This window comes from Salvia miltiorrhiza, chromosome 2 (genome assembly GCF_028751815.1).
Source record: "Salvia miltiorrhiza cultivar Shanhuang (shh) chromosome 2, IMPLAD_Smil_shh, whole genome shotgun sequence".
In the NCBI taxonomy this organism is placed as follows: Eukaryota; Viridiplantae; Streptophyta; class Magnoliopsida; order Lamiales; family Lamiaceae; genus Salvia; species Salvia miltiorrhiza.
Genome location: NC_080388.1, coordinates 36,927,937 through 36,947,177, shown reverse-complemented (window position 1 = coordinate 36,947,177; position 19,241 = coordinate 36,927,937). Strand labels below are relative to the sequence as shown.

General features: G+C 39.1%; 4 protein-coding genes and 1 long non-coding RNA gene across 5 annotated transcripts; 1 reads left to right on the top strand and 4 right to left on the bottom strand.

Moving 5' to 3' along the window:
* Positions 1-486: 486 nt before the first annotated feature.
* On the bottom strand, positions 487-1,479 carry LOC131012239 (protodermal factor 1-like). Its single transcript, XM_057940155.1, has 3 exons — positions 1,245-1,479; positions 994-1,183; positions 487-930 (listed from the first exon to the last, which is right to left on the bottom strand). Exons 1-3 carry the CDS (start codon positions 1,354-1,356, stop codon positions 612-614), a joined length of 621 nt encoding a protein of 206 aa, XP_057796138.1. The 5' UTR covers positions 1,357-1,479; the 3' UTR covers positions 487-611.
* Positions 1,480-5,120: 3,641 nt separating this feature from the next.
* Positions 5,121-7,336, top strand: LOC131008399 (uncharacterized). The gene is made up of 4 exons (XM_057935282.1): positions 5,121-5,592; positions 5,946-6,959; positions 7,032-7,169; positions 7,274-7,336. The coding sequence occupies exons 2-4, from the start codon at positions 5,946-5,948 to the stop codon at positions 7,334-7,336; spliced, it is 1,215 nt and encodes a 404-aa protein (XP_057791265.1). The 5' UTR covers positions 5,121-5,592.
* A 73-nt stretch (positions 7,337-7,409) lies between these two features.
* LOC131008398 (uncharacterized) lies at positions 7,410-9,915 on the bottom strand. Its single transcript, XM_057935281.1, has 3 exons — positions 9,303-9,915; positions 7,724-8,563; positions 7,410-7,643 (listed from the first exon to the last, which is right to left on the bottom strand). The coding sequence occupies exons 1-3, from the start codon at positions 9,321-9,323 to the stop codon at positions 7,410-7,412; spliced, it is 1,095 nt and encodes a 364-aa protein (XP_057791264.1). The 5' UTR covers positions 9,324-9,915.
* Positions 9,916-11,367: 1,452 nt separating this feature from the next.
* On the bottom strand, positions 11,368-14,239 carry LOC131012253 (uncharacterized). The gene is made up of 3 exons (XR_009097250.1): positions 13,815-14,239; positions 12,218-12,278; positions 11,368-11,642 (listed from the first exon to the last, which is right to left on the bottom strand). It is a non-coding gene; the product is annotated as an uncharacterized LOC131012253 (long non-coding RNA).
* Positions 14,240-18,112: 3,873 nt separating this feature from the next.
* Positions 18,113-19,231, bottom strand: LOC131008397 (uncharacterized). Its single transcript, XM_057935280.1, has one exon. It carries the CDS (start codon positions 19,229-19,231, stop codon positions 18,113-18,115), a length of 1,119 nt encoding a protein of 372 aa, XP_057791263.1.
* Between the last annotated feature and the right edge of the window lie 10 nt (positions 19,232-19,241).

Here is a 19,241-nt window from a genome sequence, read left to right as displayed (position 1 = left end):
TTCAGCCTTTTTCATTTGAGGCACTCTCCTGTGCAATCGGTTTCTGAATGATACTACTTCAACATATAAATGACACTTGAAGATCTTCAAGTGTCATTTGTATGTTGAAGTAGTGTCATTTGAAAATATTCAAGTCTTATTTTCTGAATGAAGTAGTGTCATTCTGGAAACCAGTTGCACGGTGCAACCGATTGCACAGGAGTATTTGTGTTTCGATTTTGGTTTGGTTTGGAAAAAAAAAATGATCAGTTCAAGAAATCCTGGATTGTTCGGTTTATAGTTTGTAAATTTTATAAACAACGTGACCGAATTATTACATTGGGTGCATTGTAATTTTCAGGTACGGCAAGCGCAAAATCGTAGTATGTTGTTGCTTCGTCTACACTCAGATTCTTCAAAATCGTAGATATATCAGTTTTTTTTTTCCCTTCCAATTATTGAATAGACTTTTATATAGTATGTTGTTGACATTGATTGTGGACGGAGTTGAAATTAAAAATGAAATGCATTGGATGTGCAAATTGTAGGTTACAAAAACAAAGCAGTTGCGGAATGATTTTGCAACATTAGAGTAAAAATAGAATAATTGAAAGTTGAAATGAAGAGTGTAGCTAGTGACTCGGCTCGTTGGCTCGCTTGAAGAGACGCGCCTGAGCTGCTGCGGCGTCGTTGGAGCTAAGTGCAGCAGCGAATGAATTCCTTACCTGCGCAGTAGTGTAAGGGAATTTGGCATCAGCCATTGAATTGAGCAATGCAGCCGTGCCTTGCCTGCAGATTTCACCATAACCATCTGTGCGCGTGTTGGAAAGCGCCTGCAGCAAGTTGATGTTTGGTCCGAGGCCGGGCACGCTGCTCACCCCGAACGCCTTCCCCACCGATCCCGACCACCCCAGCATCCCCCATATCAGACTCGGGTGATTCTTCCAGTACCTGATCATCATACAATTCATCACCTACTAAATATTTCTCATCGGCATATATATTTATACTCACGTGCAAGTATATGGTGGGCTGACAGTAGATGGTGGGTTCGGGTTGTATCCTTGGCCTGCTGGTGGCGATGGATCGGAGGTGTGGTGGCCTCCACTCGGGGGAGCTCCACAGCTAGCCGGTGGGGTGCCGGTCCCTCCTTGGGAAGTTGTCGGATTTGGAGTTGCTGGAGTTGCTGGAGGAGAGTATGAAACTAGAGAGATAGGATGTTGATTAGATGTATGCAATGCAAGAGATATATGTAATGTAATTACCTGTGGGAGGTGTGGATGCGTTTGGATCTGGATAGAAGAAGTTCTTCTGATCATGAAACTCGAGCGCGGACACGAGGGACGCAGCCCACACAAGCAATACTATGCTTCTCATCTTGTGGTAAAGTAGAGAAGATGAGGGATGTAGGGGAAGGAGCGCGCCCTATATAAAGACCAAGAGCATGAGTGTGTGTGTGTGCCTTGCTGCTGCATTTAAATCTCCATCTCTCTACCTCACATTCTATGTTTAGGCATTAAGCCAAATTGTTTTTATTATCTTGGAGAAGACAAGCCATCTCCTAACTGTCTCAATTTATTGCAGCATCATGAAATGGGATGCCCAAGTTTCTACCTAGTTTAGGTGTTGTAAGAATCTGTGCTTGGTTCTTGGATTGGTGGAATTTTAGGCTTTTCCGTTTCTTCATTTTCATTGCACCCTATTTTTTCTACTCTGCTAAACTGCACTCTTTTACAGGATGAGATTCAGTGTCCCACAATTTTATGTGTGCTATTGTGTCCCATGCTTATATCTATTATTTTAAAAATATTTTTTACAAAAATAAAATTTATTACTCCATAATACTATGAATTATATTTAATTTTTATTTCAAAAAATTAAGTTTATAAAAAAGTATATACCATGACTTTGAATTTATCAACCTATTATTAGCTAATAAAAGAGAAATTAAATGATAAAAATAATTATATACCTTAAAGTGATGGAATAAACCCTAGTTAATAATCACAAAATTAAACTAAAGTATACAAAGTTGAAATTTAAGAAAAAATATATAAGTAAATAAACAAAATTAAAAGTGGGACATAAAATGTGATACACAGAATCTCATTCTCTCTTTTACCTAGGTGAATTATATTGTGTCAAATTTGACTTCATTAATTTTATCCACTAACATCTCTATAGTTTGTAACATCAAATTTGCTACAAAATTGCAGGTTAAATGTAGTTTATAACACGAATTTAAAGGCTTTAATTTTTTTTCCAAAAAATATCATCACGATAAAGAATTGGCATTGAAGAATTGAATCAACTCCTAGGATGAGGGGTGTTTGGTTAGACTTATTTTAAAGAGCTTATAAGCTCTAATCACTTATAAGATATTTCAAAAAATTATAAAATTAATATATGTGGTTTCTCAAAAACTTATAAATTATTAAAATATTTAGATAATTAAACTTATTAGAAAGAGCTTTTTTTGTTAGAGAGAGACAATCGAAAAGAGAAGAACTTAAAATAATATATGATGAAATAATTATTTATAATTAAATAATATTTGTAAAATGATTGTTGCATATAAGATTTAAAAAAAAAATTGGGTAGATGAACTTATTTTTTAGAGAGCTTATAAGCACTTGGAGTTTATTTTTAGAGCTTATAAGTTGTTTAAAAGCTTAATTTGCTAATTACTTTGAAGAAGCTTATAAGATATACTCCCTTCGTCCCAAGAATCTTGATGCATATTCTTTTTTGGATCGTCCCATGAATCTTGATGCATTTTTAAATATAGTAACAATTAATTAAAAAATAAGGGTTCTTAATTACCGACTTTATTACCCACACACTTTTATACTTTATCATTTTTCTACTTTATTACCTATATACTTCTATTTTATCATTTTTCTACTTTATTATCGACACACCTTAAAACACTAATCTACAATTCTTTAATTTTCGTGCCGAAAGCAAATGTATCAAGATTCGTAGAACGAAGAGAGTACTAAATATCTTATAAATTGTTATAAAGAGCTTGTAAGCTTAGCCAAACATAGCGAGTTGGCCGAGGTGATTCAGGTTTTGAACGCCGAATTCTTTTTATTTGGCTTTCCAGTGCCAAATTTTCAATCCTAGGCTAAAACTCTTATTAACCTTAAAAATTTCTAATTAATATGTTGTCCACTTAATGAGATTTGTTAGCTTCTACTATTGCACTAAGTTGAGGTTGTTGCGAATCTGGATTTGTTGGTCTTAAACTCGGTTTGAGTATGAATTTGAAAGTGCGACAGAGTGGATTCATTTCATTCTCTCTCTTAAATGAATTTAAGTAGGTGGTGAAGAAGTCGTGGAGCTGGTGCAGTAAATGAGAAAAATTATGCTGCTTTGCAGCTCTGGCAGTGGCCGTTTTCCGATTATTATTTAAGTAAAGGCGTTGCTTCAAAATACAGCTATATATTGTGTGATTATTTATGGCTCTCTCTGCGGTTGTGCTTCAAAATAACATAATGCGTGTGATTGTGTGAGCCTTTACTCGCCTGTTATTGGTTATCTTTAAAATTTTCGGATTCAACAGTTTCAAATCAATTTCATCTTTTCAGATAATTATGAATTCCACTATTGCTGTTTATTGGCCTAAATTATAGAACGCATCTTTAACATTTGACCTTGTTATTCAACCAAAATCAATAATTTTTGTCAATTATTGAATTACATATCTAAGGTGCTCTCGTTGGGGAAATTTTGGATAGTTGAATTGAATTCGTAAATTGAAATACACGAACTAAATTAATTGCGGTTTTGATTTAATTAGTTGGAGTCAAGATTTTTGGTCTTTCTATATACTAGTGTATCTCCCGCGCGGTGGTTATGATTCTAAACTTGCGAGAGCTACACATAAAAATTACTTCCTCAATTCACCAAAAATATGACACTATTGGTGAATATAATTATTCATAAAATGAGTGGTGATTTTTATGTAGTGAAAAAAGGTTCTACCATTATAAGAAATGCACACATGAGATTAAATTAAGGATGAGATTAAATTAATCACTTTTCATTTTTAGAAATTTTTTATCACATGATGGGCCCCTTTCTCCACTCACAATTTAATTAATTATCATTATTAACACTACTTTTAAGTGAGATCTTTTTTTTCACTTATAATAAACTCAACTATTTTTATTAAAACTCGTGTTGTTCCCTTTTAGGCCTATTTTTTATGGACGGATGGAGTAATATTATCTTCTTATAATAGTAACATTGTGTCATATTAACAAATGTGTTAATAGGGGAATCTACCCACTTCAATAATATGTCTTGCAAAACTACCCACTTTCAAAGTCAAAGACCGAAAAGCAAGTTTGATGGTGATGGGTTGCTTGGTTTTTTGTGTAAAAGTTGATGATGATGGAAATTGTGTAAGAGTTGTGTAAGAAAACAGTTAAAATTGGTACAAAATGTGAGAAAACGTCACTTTCATGCATTATAAGATTAAATAGATTTGCAAATTTTGAATAAATTAGGGGACGTTTGTGTGTTACAAACATTAATACGAAGGCCAAAAAATCACGAACATGTCAATTCTTAAGATTTTTTTTTTTGAAACCATTAAACTATGTAGCCGCCAGTAATTCGTAGCCGGCCGAAGTAGCCGCTGAAGTTTGTGACCGGCGGCTACTATTCAACGGCTACTAATTACTGGCGGATACTTGTGTTATTCGCTTCAAAAAAAATACTTTGTTCATAATTAGTATGATTGTGAATTTTTATCCTTCGTGATTTTTTATTGTTACATATGCACCGTTATTTTTAGATTTTTATTTAATTTTACAAGGGGAAATATGAGAGATAGTGAAATATGTACAGTACAAGAAGTACACATGGATGGGAAATATGAGAGATAGTGAATCTGCCAAAATTTGGATTATAGTGGGGGTAATAACACTCACTTTATGCATGATTTGACTACGCAAAAAATAATAGACTTGCACATAAAATAATAAGAAATTATATACCAATTATTTGGAAATTCATATATTCGGTAATGAAATAATATTATATAGCCAAAAAGTAAAGTATCCGCCATTAAATTATTTGATTTATCAGTAGCCGCTAACAAAAAATATATGGCGGCTACTGAACTTTTTGTACGATTTTCTGGCGGATACTTGGTCTGTTAGGCAGAAAATAATATTTTATGTCAAATTATGTATAATTTTTAATTTTTCAGCTTGTTATGAATGTTTAAATATAACATACGCATTCCCCTTTTGTATTTGTTGCGATTTTTTACTTTTAATTTTTTAGTTTTAAAAATTAAAAGTACATACTGAGAAGGTGACTCTGCAAAAAATTTGGTTGTAGTGGGGCATTAATGCTAATTTTATGCATGCGTGAGGTGACATGCAATAATAGATTGAAGCCGTATTGAATGAACACTGCACTTCACGTGAACTTTTTGTAAGGAATCAAGTTTAGTCCTTATAAGGCTGCATTTGTGAATGACCAAAACACAAATTGAAATACTCACCTTGAATTTCATAAATTCAGGCATACCCTAAAGATTTGAGTGGTTTTGTGCGAGAGGAGGCAATTTGTGTTGAATTTCAGCCCGAAAAGGTGATTCTCCTGTATTGTTTGTATAAATTATAGTTTGCATGTTTAATCGTACGTTGTTTTTAACGTTGAGAGCATGTTTTACGTTATTTTAATGAATTTCTTTATTATCTGAAATTTAAAAGCATATTAGGGAAATATTAAACTTTTTTCTAATATAATTGAAGTTTTGAACCCAAAAAATAAAGTATCCGCCAGAATATCATTAGAAAACGATAATAGCCGCCGACCCTACAAGGTCAGCGGCTACTGGTGTCGGATAATGATTTACTGGCGGATACTTCATTTTCGAGCTTATTGTGATGTTTTGAACTTTTTAAACGTATTTTAATACTGTATTTTATGTGGTTTTATAGATGGAATTCGTGAGATACATATATGTGAGATACAACGGAGTCGTCGATGGTATACACTATGTTGGCGGGGCTACGGAGGTCCTTCCCCTCTTAAATGAAACAGTTGCGAGCCTGATATACAGCATCAACAATGTGCTGACAATGCATTCGTTGAGCCCGAACTATCAATTGTATTATTTGGCGACCAATCGATTTGGAAGGGAGACGAAATGCGTAATAAGTGACGACGATGATGTGCAAGGCTTGTTGGAAACTGCCGAATATCCCATGGTGTACGTTGAGCACAACAACGACCCGGTCGAAGAAGCGTACATCCCTACTTTTGATTTTGGCCAGGCTTCGGGATACGGAGATGATGAAGCACAATCTAGTCAGTATGAGACGTCGTATCATGCTCGCGAGAGCGCGCCTCCAACACAGTACTTTTCATGGGATGGGCAACTGTTGGACGAATCCGCATGGAATCTGAATGAAATGTGCGGGAGATTCAACCAGGTGCGGACGGATGACGATTCTGATGAAGAAGCCGTACAACCTGAAGACGAAGCCGAAGAACCTGATGACGATTCTGATGAAGAAGACGAAGAATACGATCCAACGAACGAGTCGGGCACAGATTCTGCCGCCTCTGAGGATTTATTAGACGATGATCTGATAGAGTTCACGGCGACCGAGCGAGCAGGTTGGATCCGACAAAGTAGAACCCGTCACGGAAATCCGACGGACTCGACCGGTGAACTATCTAATTGGATAGTTCCGTTGATTCCAGTGGACGCCACGACTTCGCTCGTTGCTCGCGAGAGTGAGCTGTCCAGAGTTGCTGATTTGGGGAAGAACTCTTTTTACAACAGTAAAGAAGAATTGGTCCTTGCTGTTGGCTTCTGGAATATGAAGCAAGGGGCTGAGGCAAAAGTTGTACGCTCAGAGAATGATGAGTCATGGAAGTGGTTCCTCTCAAATGTGAGACAAACTTTTGGTCAGCCCGACAACTTACTAGTTGTCTCTGATGCGCATGTCTCCATTGCTAATGCTGTGAAGAGCGAGTTACCAAATGCTACTCACGGTCTTTGCTACTACCACTTGCAGAACAAAATTAAGGGCTACGGGCAAGCTGTTGTTGAGCTTTTCCGCCAGGCTGCATACGCCTACACGGACTCAGAATTTTCACGTGCAATGTCGGCTATGGCTCAATTGAAGCCGGCGGCGTACGGGAAGTTGATGCGCGTAGGCCCTGAGAAGTGGGCACGATCACAAAGTCCGGTGACCCGTTATAGTTTTCTTACATCTAATGCTGCCGAGGCTTTGAATGCCCGTTTGTTGTGGGCCAGACGCCTTCCTATATGCTCCATGCTGGAGGCAATCAGGATGGTTCTGGAGCAGTGGTTCAATGACAGACTTGCGTCTGCGGAAGAGAGCGATGACCTTCTTACTCCAGAGGCAAAACAGAAGATAAGTGCGGAGATCTCAAAGAGTCGTCGCTACACTGCGAAGAGGACCTCCGAGAGAAAAAACAGAAGATAAGTGCGGAGCATCCTCGTTGTGGTCCCCACCAGTGTAGCGCTGCCGAGGCTGCCTATGACCAAAGACTGCCGGCTCTGGTACTCGAACCCCTATCCCGGCATTGACGCCTGCCACCGATAGCCAGTAAGATGTCTTGGCCTCGTACTCATCGGGGACCATCTCCCATATCCCGTTCTCCTAGAAACAAAAAAAATGTAGTCAAACATTAATATTCATAAACTAAAATAATATTAACAAATAAACAACTAAATTATTACCGGAGACTCAAAATAACTCTGTAACCCATCCAACTTGGTCTTCACGAACGTCCACCTCCGAAATCTAGGGTAAACCCCCGCATTGCATATGGCTATGGCTGGGCCCAAATAGGGAATTTTCTCAAGACCCCAAATGAATAGGGCCCAAGAAGGACCGTAGAAGTGATACTTTTTACAATCCTTTTTGATTGTGCTGTGCTTCAACCTGTAGTTCAAGCTTCTATACGCGCACGATCCCCAAGGAAATCTGGAAAAGGTCGGCAAATCATCCACCAGCTTCCAAGTCCAGGACTGCACGGGTCGGCGCACGTCCACTCCTAATACAAATGCGTGTAGCACCAACAAGTGGGCCACACGGAGGTACAACCCGCCGTCGGTGTCAACCACTGGATTGACGGTGTCGAAATATATATCCGCCAGCTCCCGCACTGACACCGGTTGAGAGCGGCAAAATTGTCTAAATGTATGAGCCCGACTAAGATCGTGCTCAGCCTCGGGATCAAAAGGATCATCCCCAAAGGACAATCCTGTCACGAGAGCGAAATCTCTCGGAGTAAACTCAACGTTCCTCCCGTTGATGTAGAAGCAGATCTCATCATCCTCATCGTCTCTCGTGATCTTAAGATGACGAGAGACAATATGGTGCAATGCAGCATTGCACTTCTGGCCCGGCTGCCAATCCAACATCATCCCAAAGCACCCGCGCCTGAACGTATTCTCCAGTGCAAAACCGCCAATTTCGTTTAGTCTCGAGACTACTGTCGATAGGTAAGTAATATTGTTGTACGTACTGATCTCAACTGCCACACGATTGATTTGCTCGCGCCTCGAATAAGGGACCTATTCAATACAAAAAATAACTCAATTTACAAAGCATAATGAATTAACAAACATCAACTAATAATAATGCATAATTAACTATTAAATTACTAGAAACATAAATAAAAAAATATAGAACCACAATAAACAAGTATCCGCCAGTAATTAATTTTTTTAAGAAGTAGCCGCCTGGTGTTTTCAAACCCGGCGGCTACTTCTTAAAAAGATTAATTACTGGCGGATATTAGGTAATTATGGTTCTATATGTTTTTATTAGTATGTTATAAATTTTTAAATTCTGAATAACCAAAAAAACGTTATTATTTTATGCGTAATACAGTAAAATTAACCTAATGATCTAAATAGACGATTAAATATATCTAAATATGCTTCAACTAAATAAAAATTCTAACAACACTGAAACTATACTCAAACTTGTAACAGCACTCAACTACACTATATCTAACATATACGAAACATATAAATAAATCTAACAAATACTATATCTAAATCAAAATTCAATACTATACAAAACATATGAAAATTCGAAACATATAAATTGTAACATACAAACATATAAATTCTAACATAATGATTCTAACATAAAAATTCACCCATATACAAAACATATAAAAATTCGAAACATACAAAACATATACTTACTTAAAAATATACAAAATTCGAAACATATACAAAACATATAGATTCTTAACATATAAATATATCTAACATATACAAAACAAATAACAAGTATACTTACTTGGTTTGAAGAAGAAGCCATGGCGTGAATTGTGTAAAATATTGTGTAAATGGGCTGATTTTTTCCTTCTCTCAAGTGGAGTGCGGCTGATTTGAAGAAGAGGAACCAAAACAATGGGTTTTTTCCTCCAGCGGCTGATTTTTTCCTTCTCTCAAGTGCGCGGCTGCTTCTCTACTTCTTAACCCTAATTTAACATAAAATATTGTGTAAATGGGCCCTACCCAATTTATCTCTCTTATCAAAGCTTCAATTTTTTCAAACAAATCCCACAAAAGCCGTGCCCACTCAATTCTAGCCGCCCGTGACTTAATTTGCTGCAAAGCCTATAGATTCCCACCCTATAAAGCTTCACCCTTGCCGGTTGAATTGTCCAATCACAATTAAATTAGCTTTAGCTCTTCAAAATTGAAAAAAATACAACAACCATTAATTGGAACGATAATAAATAAAATTTATATATATTGTGATATAAAAAGCAGTAATAAATGACATGGTACTATTATCCGCCAGTAAAAAGTATCCGCTAGAAGTAGCCGCTTTGGGTTTCTTTCACGCGGCTAATTCTAGAGGATACGAATTACTGGCGGATAATTATATGGTAGGCTCTCTAGTATTTTACTGTTTCATAATATATGATTATATATTATTTTTATCCAACATTTTCTATTATTTTATGCGTTAGGCTATATTAATTCATGTTAAATAAAATAAAATAAAAAATTCGAGACTTATTACACCACTATAATCCAAATTTGTCTAAATAGAAGCCTATTATGTATTTCTACTTCATAGAATATATTTTAAAAAAAGAAATACAAAATTAAGGTAAGTTTGTGTATAATAAAACAGTAATACGAGGATGAAAAAAATTGTACTTTAAGTATATTTGGAAACAAAAAAAAATTATGAACCAAATGTATACATTATCCGCCAGTAAAACATAGCCGCTAGCATTAGCCGCCGGGTTTAAAAAACCCAGCGGCTAATGCTAGCGGCTATGTTTTACTGGCGGATAATGTATACATTAGGTTCATAATTTTTTTTTGTTTCCAAATATACTTACAGTACAATTTTTTTCATCCTCGTATTACTGTTTTATTATACACAAACTTACCTTCATTATTTTCAAACTTAGGGCATTATACGTCAATCATCTTACAATAATTGCACATTTATCTGGTTTTGTGCATTTTTAACTACCTATCTTACACATTTTCTTACACAATTGTACTTGTGTAAGAAAAGTGTAAGAACTTTTACAAAAAACCAAGCAACCCATCACCATCAAGTGTACTTTTCGGCTTTGACTTTCAAAGTGGGTAGTTTTGCAAGACATTTTATTGATGTGGGTAGATTTAATTCCAACCCAAATGTCTTAACAAATTTTCAATGTAAAATAAATAGGATTATTTCCGAAATGTCATAAATAAAAAAATAACAATGAGAAAAAATTACAAAACGTTAAAAAGAAATTGTAACCCATTAAGGGACATTAAAATTAATTAAAAACTAATATATATATATATATATATATATATATAATCCTTCCGAATGTAATAATTTTATAATTTTCTTCATAGAATAAATTATAATAATTTGATGTATTTTGATAGTAATATTATTTTATTCTATCAATAATTTTTTTACATAAATAAAAGAGTCAATTAAATTTTTAAACATAAATAAAAGTTCAACTATTTTACATTATTTTTTAAAAGAGCCAATTATATTAATATTGTTAATACTCCTATTAAATTTGTTGAGTTTGTTTAGAGATATAATAATCAATTTTGTTATAAAAAAATAGCGTCCCTGAAAATAAAATTTGATTAAAAAAAAACTTATATTTTAATTAAATAACAACAATAAGTTATATCATTAAGAAAAAATAGGAAATAAAATAATGATACGGTTTTTTTGGAAAATGGAATCAAAAGTTGGTTTATAATTTTTTAGGGAACTAATTCTAGACTCGGTCTTAAAGAATTTGTGGCAATCAGAGATGCGAAAGAAAACCTAGGCTCTGATACCACTTGTGACAGCCCAGGCTTGGGAAGAAATAAAATACGATAAATAAAAGGGCTTATTACATAGATGGTTAATGATGACATAGAACGAGTTCATCATATGGAGGAAATCCCCAGGGATCTAAAGAGGTTTAGTTTCACAACCCTGATATTTTAACATTCAAACAGTGCAGCGGAATAGAAATAATGAGTCTGAGCTCAACAGAATTAGATTGATGTTATTCAGAAATTCAACTAGATTATCTAAGGAGTAGCTAGTCGTCGGGATATGAAACACTCCCCAGCTCAGCACCGTGCGCACCAGCCGCCTAACCTGAAAAACATTTGAAAATAATTTGGGCTGAGTACTAATGTACTCAGTGGGCACAAGTTTTCGAAATAATTTTATGAAATGATAAGACAGTTTATCCAATATCAAAATCATGACTTAGAAGGTTTCAAAACGGAATCCCACTTCTAAGCATGACAAAAATATTTTCTTGTCGAGGGCGCCCATGTACGCTCGATTGTTACTCACTTTCTCCCCACATTCATTGATCTCGGGACACGCCCAGTCAGATCCAAAAATCTGTTATTGACCTCGGGACGCACCCAGTCAGCATCAATAACCTTAACTGTGCTTCGGAACACGTACAGACAAGCACCCATCCTTATAACGTTCTAAATCTGTTAGTGCACGATGGTGATCAACCCATCGAGCCACTAACCTTGTGTACACAATCCTCATTTAGCGTGTTAGGCCAAATGAGAATCTCGATCGATACTTAAGCAAGCCTTAAACAATTATAGAACGCACATAAAAACATTTATATTGGATAAACAGATAATTTTCATGAAATATCAGAGCTTATATAACTCAAGATATATTGTATGTAAAATATAACCCACCTCGATGTGGAGATTCAGTGCTTGCTCTTCTTGTAGCTCTAAAGCCCTTGGTTACTCGAACCTACAAGAAATCTATTCTTAAATAGGTCTCGAGGTGTCATCCTAATTTTCTAAGTAAAGTGGGGGATTGCTAACTATTGATACATTTTGCCCGAATAAGAATTCAATAATATCCTTAAGTGAATCCATAAACTTTAATACATAATTAGTAACTTAATAAATATAATTAATACTAAATCTAAAAATTATTAGTCAATTAAAGAAAATATAAAATCTTATTCATCAAAGAAAAATTAATAATTTTTTTTTTATAAAACATTTACAAGCCCAAAGTAACAACTAAAGCCCAATGAAAATGATTTAAAGACTTGTTATTAATAATGCAGCCCAAGTATTATGTTAAGAATATAGAACCCATTAAAATTAATAAAATCAGCCCATCAGCTCATTAAAATCGGCCCATAAAGAAAAAGAAAAGTCCAAAACAACTTAAGCGTAAATTAAAGTCAAGAAAGCCCTAAAGAAAATCAAAAGAAAAAAAAAATGAAATTAAAACAAAAGAGCCCCTATCTCTCTCTCCTCACTCCATCCCATCGGTCCTTCCTCTCTTCCTCACCGATCTCTCTCTCTTCTCCCTGAACCACCGCCTCTCCTCCCTCCAAGATCTGTCGCCGCCGCCTGCTCCAACCCCGGCGAGGATCGCCGGCTCCGAGGCCTCCCTCACTCATCGCCGTCCCCTCCGTCTCTTCCTCCTGGCGCACATCAGGCGGCCGAAGAGCGCCGCCGCCGCTGCCGCCTGCAGCCACTCCAGCGTGCCTCGCCGTCAGCCGCCTCGCGCCCCCTCTTCCTTTGCGTCCTCTGCGGCGGACGGCCGAGGGAGACTGCCGCTGCTGCCATTTTCGCAGCGGGCAGCGCGCCTGGCCTCCGGCCGCGCTACCGCCAACCACCGGCGCTTCCTCTCACGGCCCAGCCCCCTCCGTCGTCTCTCCCTCTGCATTTGGTGGTCAGCCACCTAGGCGACGTTTCCACCACAGCAGCGCTGCCGCCCAGCCTGCTCTTCCTCCTCCCTCGCGGCCGGTAGAACAATCGGCGTCTTGGAAGCTGCCGTGCCGCCGCCGTCCTCACACCGGGCAGAAGACTCTCCCCCCCCTTTTCTCTCTGGCCATTATCAAAGGAAAACGGAAATTCCCTCCCCCCCTTTTTCGACAGTTCATAAACAGTCCAAGGAAGAAGAGAATTTGCTCTTAAAAGGAAGATATGCTTTTTGAAGAAGATTAAATTTTGGTGCAGATTCGATTTCTGTTTTTTTTCTCTTGTATTTCTCTTATTGGTTCAAGGCAATACAGTGGGCAAGATCATGTCAAAGTTCTTGTTGTGGTCTGAGGGTTTGAGTTCTAAGTCCAAAATTTCATCAAGTGTACTGGTAAGAAAACGTAAAGTTTATAGAATAGAGAATGAACGAACCTTGTTTCGGATTTGTTTGGTGTGATTGTGTTTTGTTGTTTTGCTGTAACAAAGATGAAAGCACTATATAATTTTAATGAATGAGACAAAAAGAAGGTTGGTGGTTTTGTAACAAAGAGGAATAAAGTACTACCTTGATTAGTTAGTGTTGTGGTCTTGAATTCCTGCAGTAGAAGTAGAATAGTGAAGCTTATTTCCTTTTGAGTTGAAAAGTATGTTTAGTGAGAGTGAGGAAGTGAGAGGAGGAAGGTGAGTTACTGCAGATTTGATGTAAAAAGAGTGAGAATGTTCTAGCAAAGTGATGTGTTGGGAAGAGGAAGAGTTTGGGCAGATTTGAAAGAAAGTGGTCTCTGGGTAGATGTAAAGACGCTGCAGGGAAAAGAAATCTGATTTGCAGAGACTGGCAGAGATGGAAATCTGGTTTTACAGATACTGGCAGGAAAAATGAAATCTGATCTTGTCAGATTGTTATCATAGCTGAAATCTGATCTTGTCAGATTGTTATCACAGCTCTCTCACGCTGTTGCAACACTCTTGGGCCCTAAATAAAATAAAATTTCTAATCCACAATTGTTTGGGCTTAAAGACACCAAAGTTTTTCACATAACTATTAAGACATATGTACATATATTTGGGCCTTAGACTCAAAATAATTAAAAATAAAAATAAATAAATAAGCTAGACGACGGGTAAAAAGATTAAATAAAACGAGGAATATTAGTAATAATGTTTTTCACATAATTCGGCATTTGATTAAAATTTAAATCGATCGATAATCAAATAAAATAAAAATTATTGAGAGTATATCTATATCAATTTCCTTGATATAATATGATCGTTAAATAACGGGCATGTATCAATAGTATACTAATCTTCTATAATTCCAGTGAAAAGGTCGGGATATCACATGCCTCCCCCCTTAAAGAAATTTCGTCCTCGAAATTTGCGTACCTTAGTAGTCTAACTCGGGGTACTGAGCTCTCATCTTCTCTTCTAGTTCCCACGTGGCTTCTTCTATCCCATGGTGGTGCCAGAGCACTTTAACCATAGGTATTTGTTTGTTTCTTAAAACTTGAATCTTACGATCAAGTATCTGGACAGGCTTCTCTTCATAGCTCAAGTCTTGGGCTAGGACTACCTCCTCATGCTTTATCACGTGTTTTGGGTCAAACACGTATTTTCGTAATTGCGAGACATGAAACACATTATGCACGTCTCCAATGCTTGGCGACAAGGCTAATCGGTAAGCTACTTTGCCCACTCTATCTAGGATCTCGAATGGACCTATATAGCGGGGTCGCAGCTTACCATGACTCCCAAAACGGATTACTCCCTTTGTGGGGGAGATTTTGAGAAAAACTCGATCCCCCGTGTTGAATTCTAGTTCAGTGCGTCGTGTATCGGCATATGACTTTTGTCTGTCTTGTGCTTCCTTGATCTTCTGTTTGACCTGGTTAACTTTCTCGATCATTTGTTGAACTAGTTCTGGTCCCAGCAGTTTTCGTTCACCCACTTCATCCCAGAAAAGGGGTGATCTGCATTTTCGTCCGTACAGTGCCTCGTATGGAGCCATTCCGATTGAGGACTGGTAACTGTTATTATATGCGAACTCCACGAGGGGTAGCAGGTCCTCCCAATTCCCTCCTTTGCCCGTGACAATTGCTCGGAGCATATTTTCCAATACTTGAATCGTCCGTTCAGCCTGTCCGTCTGTTTGGGGGTGGTATGATGTGCTGAAGTTTAACTTGGTGCCCATTGCTTCTTGTAGGCCCCACCAAAATCTTGATGTGAATCTGGTGTCACGATCAGACGTGATCGACACCGGTACACCGTGAAGGCGCACAATTTCTTTGACATATATTTTCGCAAGCCTTTCCAATCCAAAAGTCATTTGTATGGGGAAGAAATGTGCTGACTTCGACAGGCGATCCACGATCACCCAAATGGCGGTATTTCCACGTGTCGACCTTGGCAAGCTTACCACGAAATCCATGTTGATATGTTCCCATTTCCATTCCGGAATTGGTAATGGTTGCAACAACCCATATGGTTTCTGGTGTAGAGCTTTGACTTGTTGACATGCAAGACATCGTTCCACAAACACGAATATGTCCCTCTTTATTCCCTTTCACCAGAATATCCTCCTCAGGTCTTGATACATCTTCGTGCTTCCCGGGTGGGCTGTATAGGGCGTGTCGTGTGCTTCACTCATGATTTCATTATTCAGCGCCTTGTTATGAGGCACACAAAGCCTATCTTCGAATTTTAGAGCATTGTCCTTATCCTCTGTGAATCCATTGGGTTCATTTGACCTTGCAGCGAGTCTCATCTTTTCCAAAAACCAGTCTCCTCTTTGTGCTTCAATGATCCTTGCTCGCAAGTCCGGGACAATTTCCATAGCAGCTATGCAACCCGATATCATTTTTGGAGGGTGTACTATCTCCAGTTTGAGTGCAGCCAAATCGCGTACTAACTCTTCCTGTTGGGTAATCAGGCTTCCTAGCTTTGCTCCAGTTTTTCGACTTAGGGCGTCTGCCACAACATTCGCTTTTCCTGGATGGTAGTTGATAGTGCAGTCGTAATCTTTTACCAGTTCCAGCCATCTTCGTTGCCTCATGTTCAAGTCTTTCTGCTCAAAGAAGTATTTCAGACTCTTATGGTCCGTATAAATTTCGCACTTGGCACCATAGAGATAGTGTCTCCAAATCTTTAGGGCGTGCACGACTGCAGCTAGCTCCAGGTCATGAGTTGGATAGTTTAACTCATGTGGCCTTAGTTGGCGGGACGCATAAGCTATTACCTTCCTATCTTGCATCAAGACACACCCAAGTCCCAATTTTGAGGCATCGGTGTAGACAATAAAACTCTTACTTTCGTCCGGAATGGCTAACACTGGGGCAGTAGTTAGCCTTGTCTTGAGTTCCTGAAAGCTCCGTTCACAGTCTTCAGTCCACTTGTACTGGCTTCCCTTCTTTAGCAGTTGTGTCATTGGCCTTGCTAGTTTGGAGAACCCTTCTATGAACCTCCTGTAATAGCCGCTAATCCTAGAAAGCTTCTGATCTCATGGGCGTTTGTTGGTGTCCTCCATTCCTTGACGACCTCCACCTTGGCCGGGTCTACTTTAATTCCCTTGGCCGAAACAATGTGCCCGAGAAACATCACTTCGCTCAGCCAGAATTCGCATTTGCTAAACTTGGCATATTACCGTTCTGCTTGCAAGGTTTCCAGCACCATGCGTAGGTGTCCCTCGTGTTGCTCCTTCATTTTTGAGTAGATGAGGACATCATCGATAAAGACCAGAACGAATTTGTCCAGGAATTGGTGAAAGATTCGATTCATCAAATCCATGAACACGGCCGGTGCATTGGTTAAACCAAAAGACACCACTGTGAATTCGTAATGCCCGTATCGGGTTCGAAACGCGGTCTTGGGAATATCTTCCTGTCTTATCTTAAGCTGGTGATAGCCAGACCTAAGATCTATCTTGGAGAATACGCCCGCTCCTTTCAGCTGGTCGAACAGGTCATCAATCCTGGGAAGGGGGTACTTATTCTTTATCGTGAGCTTGTTGAGTTCTCGGTAGTCAATACACATCCTCAACGAGCCATCCTTCTTTTTGACGAACAAAACTGGTGCTCCCCAAGGTGACACACTGGGTCGTATAAAACCCAGGTCTAACAACTCCTGCAGTTGTATTTTTAATTCTTGTAGCTCTGGTGGGGCCATTCTGTATGGCGCTTTCGACACCGGTGCAGCTCCGGGCTCCAAGTCAATTGTAAATTCCAGTTGCCGATCTGGTGGTAGGCCAGGTAACTCCTCAGGAAAGACATCTGGGAAATCTTTAACAATTGGAACTTCATCGATCGTCTTTTCTTTTTCGAGCTGCATTGTTAGGTGAACTAGGTATGCCTGGCAGTTCCCCTTTCCCAGCATTCTGGTGGCTTTCATGGCGGAGACTATTGGAACCTTGGCTCCCATCCGGATCCCATGAAAGTTACCTTCACCACCTCCCGGTATATGGAATGAGATTTTTCTTTCGTCGCAACGGATTGTGGCACTTGTTTTGGTGAGCCAGTCCATTCCTAAGATTATGTCAAATTCTATCATGGAGATAACATATAGGTCAGCCCTAAGCGTGTCAGCACCTATGTTCAGTTCTAAGTTCAGAAGGACATGCTTAGTTGTCATTTTTCCGTCTCCCAGGGTGCTAATCTCCAATGACTCTTGGGTTAGTTCCTGGGTCAGGTTCAGCATTTTGCAGGTAGCATGTGAAATAAAAGAATGGGATGCCCCTGTGTCGAACAAGGCTATAACAGGTGTTGTGAGTACATTTATCATACCTGCTAGGTTTCCCTGGCCTTGTGCTGCCTGTTGCTGATTAAGGGCATAGGCCCTAGCATTCTGTGGCGGCCTCTGGTTTCCACCCGGACCCTAATTTTGTCTTGGCTGGTTTGCCGGGTTCTGTTGCTGGTTTCCTGGGTTTCTGGGAGGGTTTCCAAAGTTTCTCTGTGGGCGGCCAGGGTTGTACTGCTGTGGAGCTCTTCTATTCCTTTTGGGGCAGGTGTGGGCATAGTGCCCTTGTTCACCACAGTTGTAACAGACGATCACTTTCCCTAGGCATTCTCCTTGGTGAACTCTGTTGCACCTCGGGCATGGTCGCCTTTGTGGGGCTTGCTGCTGTTGATTGAAGTTTCGTCCCTGGTTGCCTGCCCACAGCCTCTTCCCGTGTTCATAATTTCCTCTCTCTTCCCATTTTCTCTTTCCTTTTCCCACATCCGAGTGTGATGCTTGGCCAGACTGTGGTGCGTGAGCAAATTGGGCAGGGGCCTTTGCCTTCTCCTTAGGCAGTAGTGACTCGATGGTGAGTGCCCTGTTCAAGGTTTGACCATAGGTGAGGCGTCCTTGGCTTGCAAGGACGATTGAAATTTCATGGCGCAGACCATTGCAGAATTTTTCTGTCCGTTTTTCGTCTGTGTCCACCAGGTGTGGAGCATAACGGGACAATTGGTTGAAAGTCCGATCATACTCGGATACCGTCATGTTTCTCTGCTTCAGATTCCAAAATTCGTTTTGCTTCCTTTGACGGTAGCACTCTGGTATATATTTCTCAAATAGCTTGGTCTTAAATTCCGCCCAGGTTAGTTCCCCAAGCTGTTCCTCAGTCATGGTGTTCTTCACCGACTCCCACCAGAAATCTGCTTCGTCCACGAGTTGGTACGTGGCGCACTTAACTTTTTCATTTTCCTCACAGTTTATGTAGTGGAAGATTCGTTCCACCGCCCTTATCCATCTTTCAGCGTCTTCGGGTCCACCCATTCCGTCGAAAGTCGGGGGTTTCTCCTTCCTAAATTTTTCGGCGGCAGTGCGGTCAGGAATTACTGGAGGTACAAAGTTTTCATAGTCATATCCTCCTCCTTGGCCTCCACGTCCTCTGTCGCACCCGCGTCCCTGTCCACGACCACGACCACGACCACGTCCGCGTCCACATCCACCGACGAGGGGATCCACCTCTGGGATCTCAGCCTCGAATTCATAATTGTAGTTTTCCATTCTATAGTGC

What these genes read in the sequence shown, in the direction of transcription:
- LOC131012239 (XM_057940155.1), bottom strand. Translation starts at nt 1,356, where the DNA reads ATGAGAAGCATAGTATTGCTTGTGTGGGCTGCGTCCCTCGTGTCCGCG. An exon ending in CGCATCCACACCTCCCACAG is followed by an intron (nt 1,184 to 1,244) that starts GTAATTACATTA and finishes CTATCTCTCTAG; the next exon opens with TTTCATACTCTCCTCCAGCA. An exon ending in AGCCCACCATATACTTGCAC is followed by an intron (nt 931 to 993) that starts GTGAGTATAAAT and finishes TATGATGATCAG; the next exon opens with GTACTGGAAGAATCACCCGA.
- LOC131008399 (XM_057935282.1), top strand. Translation starts at nt 5,946, where the DNA reads ATGGAATTCGTGAGATACATATATGTGAGATACAACGGAGTCGTCGAT. An exon ending in TAGTTGTCTCTGATGCGCAT is followed by an intron (nt 6,960 to 7,031) that starts GTCTCCATTGCT and finishes TACCACTTGCAG; the next exon opens with AACAAAATTAAGGGCTACGG. An exon ending in CGTACGGGAAGTTGATGCGC is followed by an intron (nt 7,170 to 7,273) that starts GTAGGCCCTGAG and finishes GTTGTGGGCCAG; the next exon opens with ACGCCTTCCTATATGCTCCA.
- LOC131008398 (XM_057935281.1), bottom strand. Translation starts at nt 9,323, where the DNA reads ATGGCTTCTTCTTCAAACCAA. An exon ending in TGGCTTCTTCTTCAAACCAA is followed by an intron (nt 8,564 to 9,302) that starts GTAAGTATACTT and finishes TGTATTGAATAG; the next exon opens with GTCCCTTATTCGAGGCGCGA. An exon ending in AGAGTTATTTTGAGTCTCCG is followed by an intron (nt 7,644 to 7,723) that starts GTAATAATTTAG and finishes TTTTGTTTCTAG; the next exon opens with GAGAACGGGATATGGGAGAT.
- LOC131008397 (XM_057935280.1), bottom strand. Translation starts at nt 19,231, where the DNA reads ATGGAAAACTACAATTATGAATTCGAGGCTGAGATCCCAGAGGTGGAT.